At 46.8% G+C, this 12,837-nt stretch overlaps 1 protein-coding gene across 1 annotated transcript in view; it reads left to right on the top strand.

Annotated features, from left to right (window-relative positions):
- Nucleotides 1-4,792: 4,792 nt before the first annotated feature.
- Nucleotides 4,793-12,837, top strand: part of PGM2 (phosphoglucomutase 2) — a 292,737-nt gene continuing 284,692 nt past the window's right edge. Inside the window, exon 1 of the mRNA XM_085642287.1 lies at nucleotides 4,793-4,982. Within this exon, the coding sequence (XP_085498413.1) occupies nucleotides 4,818-4,982 (165 nt within the window). The 5' untranslated portion in view covers nucleotides 4,793-4,817. The remainder of the gene's footprint in view (nucleotides 4,983-12,837) is intronic.

Below are 12,837 nucleotides of genomic sequence, written 5' to 3'. Positions count from 1 at the left end.
AGGGACTTCCATTTCTGAGATTTTCCGGGCTGCCACCTGGGCTTCGCCGTTGTCCTTTGCCTCTCATTACAGGATTGGCTGGGAGGTTGACCGTTCTGATGTTTTTGGGTACAAGGTTCTTTCCTCTATGGTCCCTGAATAGTGGGATTTCCTTGTTGTCTATGTTTTAAATTAAACCTGTTTTCTGCATACCGTCTTTGGTTGTCCTGGTTGGCTTTGTACATCTCACTGTGTAAGGAATGAAAGTGAGGGAGGGACGAGGAGATAATGCTTCAATTACTTACCGGCAGTGCTTAATTTGTAAAATATTAAGTGCAGGTGCTCAAATTTTTTAAAGAGGCCACACCCAGTTCCCTGACTCCACCCACTTCTTCCACTGGCTCCACCTACTTACTCCATTGGCTTCACCCACATCCTCAACTGGCACTGCTGAGAGCCAGATTTAATAGTGTGAAATAATCTATCCTGCAACACTAGGTAGTATGCGGTGTTTTTCCCCGAGCTGAAGGTGGGATAGTGGTGTGGGTGCACCCAGTGGTTAATTTGTGAGAGAATAAGTGTTGGGGCTCTCGTCAGGAGGTAGTTGCACCAGCCAATTGCTCCTATTAATGCCGCCTATAACAGAACCAACTAGTAACTATGAAACCCTACAAGCGGGGAGACAATGTGGCGTAACAGCCAGTGCTGCGGACTTTGGAGCTGGGGAATCAGGTTCAAGTCTCAGCATAGGCTCACCATCCTGTGATTCTGGGCAAATCACTTAATCTCCCTGTGCCTATCAAAAATGAATGTGTCCTTAACTGGTGCATATGAAAAGCGCTCCAATACATTTGATCGAGAGCGCTGGTGTTGACGATTAAGTGCTGGTGCCGAGCACTGGAAACCACCGGCTCAAATTAAGCACAGGTTAAGCCTCAATCCGGAATTAAAGGTCCACTAATCAAGTGCAGCTTGCACTTGAGTTTGCACCTAGGATCTGCATGGTGTAAATCCGATCCCACTACAACACTGGATACCTACCAAAAGCTCAAAAGCGAATCCTTAGAGAAGCTTGCACTAGTCTCTAGTCTTTGCTGCTCTGGCTATGTGTCTGCCTTGTTCTTTTCACAGTGGGTGAAGCAGCGTGAGCAATTTAAAAATCTTTGGTGCCTCAAACCATAGGACTGGCCATGGCGTTTCTGTCCAATCGCCCTATTACTTGCTTCATGGAAAGGTCCCTGAGCTCTGAGGGTTTATTACTCGTCTTAAGTGGGCCCTGTATAGCGAAAGGTTTTTAAGAGTTTTGGACCCCTACCTCCGGCACTGGCTATTACTTGCCACATCATGAACTTTGCGCAGTGCATGGTTGCTCATTAACTGCCATCAGCGCTCCTAGCGCCAAGACTGTCCGCGAATAGCGTTCCAGAAAAACCATAAACAACGAGCAGTAGCGTTATGCCGCCAAAATTAGAGTAGAGGAAAAAGGATGTGGGTGCCAGAGCGGACGACTTTGCAGCTGGGGGGGCCCCAGGTGGGGCACCAGGTTTAAGTCTCGGCGTCAGCTCAACATCCTTGGATTCTGGTCAAATCTTAATCCACCTGTGCCTCGACAACCAAAAATGAATGTGTTAGTGTAAAAGCGCTCCAGTACCTTCGGATGGAGTTCGCGCTATATAAAAAAAATATTAAAACACATCCACTTTGACCTCTAATACCACCCAGGAGCTGACCCATACGAAAAGTCTCTCTGCTACTTTTTCAGAATCAGAACGATCTTATAAACAGTGAATAATAATGGGATTCATGAAGGTTTTGGGCACAGACATACATGTTCACATGTATGCCCAGTTAACCATATAATTCGCTGGAGTTTTAGCAGTTGAACTAATTGTTGCCTCATTAGGCGTCTCAGACTCCGTAAATAGTGACATTGCCACACTCTGCTAATTCTGCAGAGAGCAGACCTCCGGGGCCTCGAGACATCCAGCAAAACAAACACAGACAAAACGAGGCCTGCAGCGAACATCACTGAAGGCTTGAAGCTGAACGTGCACAATGAATGAAGTCAAGTTAAATAAACATCAACCACAAACTTAGTGAAAGAGGCTATGCAGAAACAGATGGCATAGCCCACCGCCCAACAGGTCCGTGTGACATCAGAAACCAGTGACCACCACAACCACGAGGCTTGATGATGACGGTAGGAAAGAAATACACTTTCTAACTGCAGCATACCGCCATTTTGCAATGCACACCGTGGAGAAGTAAGGTTAAGAGATGATGAAACACACTGAAAAAACTATATTTTTGTATGAGTCAACGACGGGGGTTAAGTTAAAGGCCCTACCCTTTCAGCCTCCTCCTGGCCGTGGCATTGTACTTGAGCACGGTGCCCCACGCTGGAGGCATGATTGCTCACGGCAGGCCTCCGACTCAGTTCACTCACACTTCATACCAAGTCAGTCTGTTTATTAGCAAGCAGAGTTGGTTTGGCTACTTACAGTTACTGGTGGGCGGCACTGCCTTTATCAATAGGCCTGCTGCTGCCTGCCCTCGACGTCGAGTTGAACTGCTGGTGACTCGTCGGGTGCGTGTGTCATTTTGGAAAGAATCTACGCATGCGCTGCCGCACGCACAGCCGTAGAACCAAATCGAGCCCAATAAGTGTCACGCCCACTGACAACACTGAACAAAGGCCGTAAGGTAAACTCGCATCATGGATATCTATGGTTGGAATCTTTTATTGGCACTCACAGCCACAATACTCTTCACGGAGACTCGGTAGAAGAACAACATTGTCTGCGGTGAATCAGTGAGGTAATTATATTTACCTTGCACATCGTATGGCATTGTGGCAGACGCGTACTGTAGACCCGGTCCTGATGAATAAGTGCCGGTGCTAAGCACCGGAAAGCACCGGCACAAATTAAGCACTGATAATTGCATTACTCTGAATCTTACTCCCTCGCTTCCATTACTTACATCCCTCCCTCCCTCCCTCCCTCCCTGGTGGTCCAGGCCAACCTTTTGGTTTGGTTTCGGTCTATGTGGCATTACAGGAGGTTTTGAGGGGGGTGGGGGCTACTTATAGCCCCGCATGATAAATCGCGTGGTATGGGTGTCTGGTAAGGAAGGGATGCCTCATTGTGTAAGGAATGGAAGCGAGGGAGTAGGACTCAGAGTAATGCAATTACCGGTAAGTAATTGCGGCATTGATAAAGCCTATGTTAATATTAATAATAGCCTATATAAAACGAGAAGAGGGGGGACCAGGAGCTTGTTATGGTCCAGTGTCTATGCTCCGTGTATCGTCTGTATCAATCAAAAAGGAGACACTGTTCCAAAAAGGAGCGAAACAAAAGGAGACTCAAAAAGCATGAGAAGAGAGGGTCCTAGGCTGTATAAGGCCCAAGTGTTGGAAGGGGAAGCAGAGCTTATTTTCTCTTGTTGCCCTCACACACTCCGGAAGGTGTCATGCTTCATCATCGGGCGTTTTGCTCCTCGTCGGGCCGGCGCTGCAATGCCCTACGGGTCCCCCGAAGGGTCACTTTAGCGGAGATCTTTTTAGAGAAAACGCCGTTTGGTGCATGGGGTGTGTGGTTTGTGTCCTAAAAAAAGATAGTGGTGCAGTCGAGTGTGTGACGTGGTAAATTTAAAATTGTCTAAGGGTTGCTCGAAAAGTATTGTTTAATAAACACAAAGGAATGGCACCCTTGACAAACTAAAAATCCCGTAGGTTAAGTGTTACCCTAATGGTGTTAATGTCCCATCAGATAACTAAAATGTGGTCAATGTGGTCGACATGTTTCACGCCCCTGCGGTCCAAACGGATCCGTGGCGCTTCCTCAGGACCAACTACGAAGTGCAGTGTGTGTGAAAAAGTGATCTGGGGGATCGGAGGCTCGCAATTAACTTCACCTTACCTGGGCTCTGGATTACAAGGATTTTACGGACACTAAAGACGCCGTGCTGAGTGGGGGTGCTTTTTTAACCTTTGAACTTCTACTCCGGGACTGCGAGGACCAGGCTGCTTGGCGGCCGCACCAGCTGTCTCCTCTTCCCGGCCCCTCCCCCTGCAGGTACATAACGCCTCGCGGCCCCCGCTCCGCGGGAGCCGCTCGGAGGCTCGCAATTAACTTCACCTTACCTGGGCTCTGGATTACAAGGATTTTACGGACACTAAAGACGCCGTGCTGAGTGGGGGGTGCTTTTTTTTTTTTTTTTTTTTTTTTTAACCTTTATATATTTCAGCCACGCACTTAATTGCGTAGGCCACGCTCCTTTAGAGCACCCCAACGCACACACGCGCTTCCTTCATCCCCCCTAAAGCCCGAGTATGCCAGCTTTGGCTTGCTGTTCGGCGCTCCTGTTTGTGCAGTGGGTGTGCCACTCCGTATGTCAACTTTGCTGTGGCAATGTGTTCTCTAATTGCACTTCTCGACTCTTTTGGGCACTGCAGGCTCCCTGCCCGCAGATTTCAGCTGTTGCCCCTTACAGCCCATTATGTGCCCTTGTGTTTGCCTTTATTAAGCCGGTTCTGCTCCCTCAGATGTTCTCCCTGTCCCGTCCCCGCAGGTATGCTTGCCTCTCTGCCTGGCTTCGGGGTCTCAGGAAACATGTGCTCAGCGCTATCCCCAATTCTGCACTTATTACATCGCATCAAGTTCGGGCTACTTTGTTGCAGCTCGGGGTGAGCTTTCGGCCCGTTGAGCTCGCAGTGGGTTGCGCGCTCCCTGCTCGCAGTGTCGCCCGAGTACCCTCCTTCCTCCGTGTGATGGTTGCGCTCTCTGCTCGCGCGGCGGACCTGGGCAGGGCTGTGCATAACCACTCCCAGCGGCATGGATGTCACTGTCCCTCCCCCGGAACAGCAGCCTTCTTCTTCCTCCGACTGCCAGTGGTCCGTGGGTGGAGGGCTTGGTAAGAGCAGCAGCATGGAGAAGGGAAAGAGCACCGGGGATGCTGCGCTGGACCAGGCCGCCCAGGACTGGCTGAAATGGGACAAGGTAAGACGCTGCTGTGGAGAGGAGCCTGGGGGTGGCGAACGTGGCTGTATCCGTCTCCTCCTCCCGAGGCGGTGCCAGACCCAGAGTCGGGAGGCATCAGCGGTTGCTGTGGCATTGACCAGGTCCCGTGTCTCCTGCCCGAGCGTGCCGTCCCCCCTGCCTCCTACGACCTATCCTGGCCCCGGAGCCGGCGTGCAGGTAGCGCACGCAGCGGCGTGGAGCTGCAGAGCGGGCCTGCAGAGCGGTGCGCGGAGCAGCTGCTGCTGTCACCGTCTGCTTGACGTTCAAAGGCGCGGAGTGTGGGGCGTGTCCCCTGTGCTGTTAGCAGCAGAGTATCTCACATTGACCCCGCGCTCCGGGGTCATGAGCTGAGCTCAATGTAAGACCGGGAAAGCAGTTTACTGATGTAATGTCCTGTTGTAGGACTAAAGGAAAGGCAGTCTGGGCTCCTGCGGTAATGCCTTCATACGCGATGTTTGTGGTAGTTCGGCGGGGAGTGAGAACCGAGTCTCAGACCTGGTAGGAATTAAAAACAGACATTGAACCGGTTCCATGTCGGGGCCTAATAACATCGTCTATAACTTTACTGGTAAAACTCGGATTTCTGAATAATGAATACAAAAAACGTTAAGGTAATCCACGTCAGCGATTTAGGTCCTGTTTATATTAAACATATTTTACGTCTTTTTGAATTTGCCAAAAGTGTTAACTGAACCAGATGGTTTTTTTGTATTTTTTTCGGTGAGGCACATTACTCTTGTATGGAGCATGCTTACAACCGAGCAGGGCTGGCTTTAGCACTGGTGGCGCCCGGTGCGACAATGTTTTTAGGCGCCACTCATTGACCACCTCCACCACGGATTCCCTCCCCACCACCCTTTAACAGTTTCCATAACCACTCTCTCTCAGATGCATTTATTTCATTTTATAGCGTCACTCATGAAAGTGAAGGGTGTCAGAGCACTTACATATCACACACATTAATTACACAGAGACGATCAATCATAGGTGTGTCAATCAGTGTATATGAAATGTTGCATAAGACAGAGGGCAACAAGGGGTGGATTCACATGTCATCCATACAGGTAGGCAGTACAGTTGAAGAGTACTTGGTCTGGAGAAGCACAGACTCTGAATTTAAAATATAACACAATGGATTGGGGCTCTCTTTAATAACAAGAACTGATTTGTACCCAAATTAACCCTTTTTGCAACATTTGAATAATGAAAGTTTGGTGAAAAAATACATACGCTCTAATCTATACCTTCAAGACTGCACACAATTTTTTGACAGTTAATAGCTCACTGTAAACTGCAACTAACAAAAGGAAGTCTCTGACAAAAGCAGTAACCCACTGACCTGTTTACATTTCATCCACTTTGTGACCTGCATGGTACATGTTCTTTGCAGCAGGCATATTAACCCTCTGCGCTACCTTACCATGAATCAAAACTTCCACGAGTCAAAACTTATACTAGACAAATCTCTGATCGTGCCTGGAAGAACCTTAATCACCGGTGTTTTCTTGACATATTAATTGTTGCCTGAAAATTGCTGGAGGCCAGGAACGCGGCAGTGGGTGCTTTTAAGCACAATATAAACTAGCAAACAGGCGCCCCCATGCAAAGTCAGCACCCGGTGCGGTGGCACCGGTCGCACCGCCCTAGTGGCGACCCTGGAACCGAGTCGCCTCTAGAGACTTATAATGGGCCACGATTGAGAGGTCTGGAGTTCAGGCTGAAGGCAGTGTGAGTTTCTTACAGTGCCTGTCAGTGGGTCAAAAAGGTGCTCAGAATAGATGGACATCCACTCCTTGGCCTCTCTGCTGGGCACACAGAGCACTGGTCACAAATTCCTGTTAAATTTAGGACTGTGCAAATGTGTCTAAAGAAGGTATACAGTTGGTAACATACGGTCAAGGTTACAATAAAATAAAATGCAGTTCTTTCAGGTGAGTGGATGTGTTTTGTGTTGGGCGGTGAAGTGAAGGAGATGCAAGGAAGTGCATCCAGGAAAGAGTGAAAAGAGTGTGCTGAAGAAGAAAGAGATGAGGCGCAAGACATGCAGATAGGGTGTCATTTTTCAACATAGAGTGAACATAACCGGAGTGAATGAACACTTGTAAAACCACTACTTCACCCTCAGTAATGTTTGTCGGTGTCGCAGTTTCAGATTTGAAACATTCAGTGTTAATTGTTTTTAGAGCAAAATCATTGCTGTTACATATTTATCTTGACAAAGCCAGTAGTTTTGGCTAGTTTTATGTGTATGTCATGTGTTATATATTTGGATGTAATACCACAAAGCTCACAGAGGTACCTTAATACTGGTTGTGTGGCACACTATGGGAATCACAGCCATTTAGTTTCCATGTTTATTTACATAGGCTATGTCTCTTTTAGAGACCCCCACACTTTTTTCATCCCACTTAAATACCTGTAAATATGTATATTCATATGTGTAAACACCCCTCCCATAGTAATATAAACCTTTTAAGAAGACTATGAATTAAACATTATTGTGCACTGTGGAAGGAGCAAGATCTTTGCAGTCTCTGAGTCGCTTCTGTTCTCTTCGCACTACTCTCTTCTGCAAGCTCTTTGTTACACATTTTCTCCTCATATCTTTCTGAAAACAGCCCATCTGCACATCTCGCATCTCATCTCTTTCCTCTTCAGTACCATCTTTTCACTTTCTCCTGAACGTACTGCCTTACACCTCCTTTATTTCACCAGTCCCTGCTAGACCTCCCCCACACACACACACAATGCAACCAGTCAACTGTACACACTGCATTTTCTTTAACCCCTTCAGTGCCACGCCCTTTCCCCCTCCTGTGCCGGGCGTTGCACTAGTGGGTGGGGTTCATGACGAGATAGTCTCGTCATGGGCACAGCGCAACCGTGCTCCATGACGAGACTATCTCGTCATGGGCACTGAAGAGGTTAACTTTCACTCTGTCAATATTTGTTACAGCTGTGTACCTCCTTCATACACATCTGCATATAATTAGAATTGGCACACCTGAGTATTGCCCTGCAGAGAGGCCAAGGATTGGATGAACATGTATTCCAAACCCCTTTATGGCCCACTGACAGGCATTCTGAGAAATTCGCACTATGTTCGGGTAGAAGTCTATAGCTCTCAATCGTGGGCCACCTACATCCTGAACTCGTACAGCTACATAGGAACAATTGCTTTCACACTACGCCCTTTACATGAGTAAAATGTTGCATGAAAAAAACGACAGAAATGCACATTCCTGGAAAAAGCAGACACTCCTAGGGAGTGCAAGAGTAAGTAATAAATGTGGGCGAGCTACTCCAAGCCCAAGCCAGGCTCGAGCCATATGCCTGGCTGTGGCTCAGCTCTAGGTCCTCTTGAACCCCTGAGCCCAAAACCAGCTGAGCTTTCATGTTGCTTCTGCCAGCCACCCACACTCTAACCTCAAGCGCGACTCGCAGCACAAGCCTGGTCTATTAGCTTTTCCAGTGCTTATTTATTGGCTGGCTTTAGCTGCATGCGTGCTTGCAACAGCTTATCTCATTGAAAGCTCTGTGGCATATTTGAAAGATTAATATTGTCTTACAGTCTTTACATGTAGATATGGTATCTAATTATTATTTTCATTTTTCTGTGTTTTTCATTTTCATCTTAGTTATCAACCCATGTCTGACCATTGATTGGTATTTTTTTCTGTTCCTTTGCATATAATATGTACATTTTGTGTATAAGTTATGGCATCTATATGGGGTTCATTATATGCTATTTCCTTTTTTTGTGTGAACATTCAATAAAGAATTGAGATAAAAAAAATATCACCTTTGAAATAGCATGATTGGAGAAGAGTAAATGAATTAAATTGTTACTTTACGCAATGGTTTTGGTGAGCATGGAAATCAAAAACCGAGAACAGGTTAAAGAAGGAAAGCAAAATCATGTCAAATTTTTAACATCCCACATAGAAAATGTGTTTACCTTATTTTGTATTCATCCATCCACACACAAAACAGTGGCAGAATACCTGGGAACTTCAAAGGAAAACTCTAGAAGGTTCTCCCACTTCAAGGGCAGAACTGGGAACAAATATGGGACCTCAGACACCAACTCTTCAGTACATTTCTGGACCTGTGGATACTCTGCCAGTATGCCTGCTGTGCTGCCGAAAGGACTGCTGCTCTGCTGTGATCTACTGCCCTCTTGCCTGATTGAGAAAGACTACACCTGCATCTGTTGAGTCCAGGACTCCAACCTGTCTCCAAGGGGTAGTTGGCTGGTCTCCCCAACCAGAGCCTCTGGGACAGAAGGTGCCAACAACCTTGAACCCAGCACCTGTACTCTGTCATCTGTGGGTCCTACACTGCCAAGTGGTGCCACCACAGCACTGGACCCTTGGAAGTGGGCCTAAAGGTGCTCTGCCAACCCATCTGTGGGCACAGCAGAACTAACAAATCTCTTCTGCTGTGCGGAACACACCGTGGCAGAACCAACGTATTGCCCCTACTGTGAGTGTCTCCGCATAGACCTCACAACCCAAGTTGGAGCCACTGCCTGTGCTAAGAATTCCCGACCCAGCCCTCCAATCGCAAATCTCTTGCCAGCGGCAGCCTCAACGAAGATGCAGGTTCGCACATTGCAGCCTCTCAGCACCTCTGAACCGACGCATTGCCTCAACTGTGCGACACATCTCCAACACCCGACTCCTAATCGCAGGCCCTCATCGACGGGATCTTCAATGACAACATAGGACCTCGCATCACAGCTCTTCGCAACTGATGCATCTCTTCAGTTGCACGACTCATCCTCGGCGCAGGACCTTGCAACGCTCCACAACCAGAACTTGAGGTACTTTTGTTCAGCTGGCCTAATTGGGCCCCTGTAGCAGGCCCGCACTCCATCCCAGTCAGCCTGAAATTATTACTTTGTCCTGGTCCGGCCCAACCAGATATGGTTGTCGCTTTGTGCATTTTGGCGCTATTTTTACTGAAATCTTTAAAATTGCATATCTCCGGTTCTACCGATTGGATTTTTGTCTTGTTTTATACATTAAAAATTACTCTATTTTTCTAATCTGGTGTGGGATCATTTTGCAGTATACTTTCACTGTGTTAGTGTTACTGTTTGAAATGTTACACAAATACTTTACACATTGCCTCTTAGTTAAACCTGACAGCTCTCTGCCAAGCTACCCAAGGGTTGTGCACGGGTTAATTTAGGGTTTGCTTGTGACTTCATCCTGTCAAGGATTGTTTTTCCTACCTGAGTATGGCTTCACCCCTCCTCAACCAGTTACCCAATTTCTTACAGCAATGGCTATTTTAAACTTATTCCAATAACACACTGTTATTGGGGGCTGCGCATAGGGATGAGCCATTGGATTGCTGTGATGGTAGTCTGCAGTGGCGTAGGAAGGGGGATGCGGTGGGTGCGGGCCGCCCCGGGTGTTATCACTGAGGGGGGTGACAAAATGGCAAAAATATGTGTTTTAAACACATATTTTTGCCATTTTGTCCGGCCGGGGGTAACAAGAAATTTCCCCACTGGGTACCACCTGACCTTGCTATGCCACTGGTAGTCTGAACTGGTGTGGTACGTCTGGTTGGGTGAAAGACACAGAAGGTCATTTGCTGGGGACCGCTTCCCCTGTATCATGAGGTTAGGGGGTCCCATTGTGTAATGTTCCTGCTTGAAGGTTGGTCCGAAAAGTTCACAGCATTTTCCAAAATCTTTGAGAGATTGTGTTTTAAAGGACTTGATTTAGTTTTTTCAGTGCCTTGTTACTTCAGTGATATCACTCTATACTTTTGTCTCGTTCTGTGGGGGGGGGGGGGGTTATATGACTCTGCGAGACTTCAGCCCAGTATTCCTTCCGAGTTATGAATACCATTCTCTGTCATTGGAAAATCCGGGAGGGGAATTGTGCCTGATTATGGGATAACGGGCTTTAGAATGTTGGAAGCCGCATGTTTTCAACCATTTTCTGTGAGTTTTCACCCAGAGATTTCACCTACTTTCAGGCAGCCAAGTCTCCTTACCTGCGGTGTTTATTACCTTTTGTAATCTTGAAGGCTTTATTAACTCGTGTTACCATCCCCAACAGGATTGCCAGGGCAGGCTTAATGGGGTACTTTCATGGTGGGGGCTGGGGGTTGGGGGCGGGTGTTTTCTCCTTTCATTTTTGTCCTTTTTGGTTGGTTGGCACTCTGGCAGTAGTTATATAAGTTACTTGATTTATTCCTTGTTTAGGTCTCGCTGAGTCAGCGCGCATGCGCTGCTCGGAGAGACTTTAGTAGGTGACAAGCTTGCGTTCACGCGCGAACCGCCAGCCTTCAGCAGCACTTTGAAAACTCACCTACTAAAGTCTCTCCGAGCAGCACATGCGCGCTGACTCAGCGAGACCTAAAAATGCGCATTACGTCGGCGATGATTCCGTAAAGCAGCTCGCCTCCGCCAGGTCTTCGGGGACACAGCTTCCCAGCAAGTAATAAAAGTGGCTTGTTTGTTGTTGCTTTCTTAAACCGTGTCAGCGCGAAATACTACACACATGTATGACTGTACTAGACTGTGAGCGTGCAAGCGTTTATCAGTCATTTTTTTAATATTCCCATGCTCCTTCTAGGCACAGGCATTGTTTATAAAGTGACTTTGTTTTGGATTGTTTTCTTACCAGGATATGGCTCTGCATATTTCAGCACATTTGTTGTGCTGAAGTTCTGATTTATAGCAGAGTTCAGAACGCATCATTGTAGAGATTGTACCAAAGCTTTCTTTCCTCCTTTGGTTCCTAAAGAAGCAGCTTGTGAGTTTCTCAGACACATTCAAGCATCCACTCGATTTCTCAGTAAGTTAAGTAAGCCCCACACTGCTTGCATTCCAGTGCATGAGCTGCCCACAGAGTGGCAACAAGACCACGCTAGGGGCGACCTTCTCGAAGTCCCACACATTGCTTTGTTTGCCTCAGGGGCAATCATTTAACAAGCGCTATTCCGGTGACTGAAACTTTCTTTACCTTTCACAACTAGATAAACTCGGTAGTCTTGTCAAGATCAAAATGAAGCTATTTATGAATACAAGCTAGGTTTACTTGCGCAAGAGGTGGGTTTGTACTTGCACTAAGATTTTTGTTTAAGCAAATCTACACACAAGGCTGGAGGTAGGCGGCAATTGGTAGTTCTAGAGCTGAAATGCCCTGTCAGTAGTTTGTGCACAGCCAACCGTGTTTAATTCATCACCTCCTCGCCAACCCCTTTCCACCCTGGACAAGGTTAGAAATGTATGCCTCAAAAGCGCCTCCCCTGCGAGGGAAAATGGAACTCTCCTTTTGAAGAAAAGAAAGAAAAACTCTCGCTCACTCTCTCTCACACATGAAATACATTTTATTAAGTAAATTTGCCCTTCCTGAACACAGTTTCATATGAACAAATATGCACTTACATATTTGCTAATGTAAAAATGGAATTCACAAACCGCCCAGAGACTTGTAACTATCATAGATTTCAGAGCCTAGTTCTGTCAACTTGTCAATTTCTCCTAAATCTGAACTCATTCTGGGTCATAGACTTGCAGGTTCAGTTTTGTGTTTTGTTTTACAAATGGGGACACTATCTTGATTTTTTTTTTTTTTTTTTTTTTTTAGCTTATAATGGTTTAATGCTGATTTTCCATTATACATTTTTAGATTGTAGCCTAACATGCACTCTCTGGTAGCGAAGACAAATTGGGGACATGCAAAAAGTTACCTAGGAGTGCATTCCACTCATTGCTTACCATAGGTTTTCCGTTTTGTCATTCACATTTGCTTGCTTTTTATGTGCTGATTTTATTTGGTTTAGCTCGTGCAGCTTGTAATTGTCC

Source organism: Triturus cristatus, chromosome 2_2 (genome assembly GCF_964204655.1).
Source record: "Triturus cristatus chromosome 2_2, aTriCri1.1, whole genome shotgun sequence".
NCBI lineage: Eukaryota > Metazoa > Chordata > Amphibia > Caudata > Salamandridae > Triturus > Triturus cristatus.
This window is presented reverse-complemented; position numbering and strand designations above follow the sequence as displayed.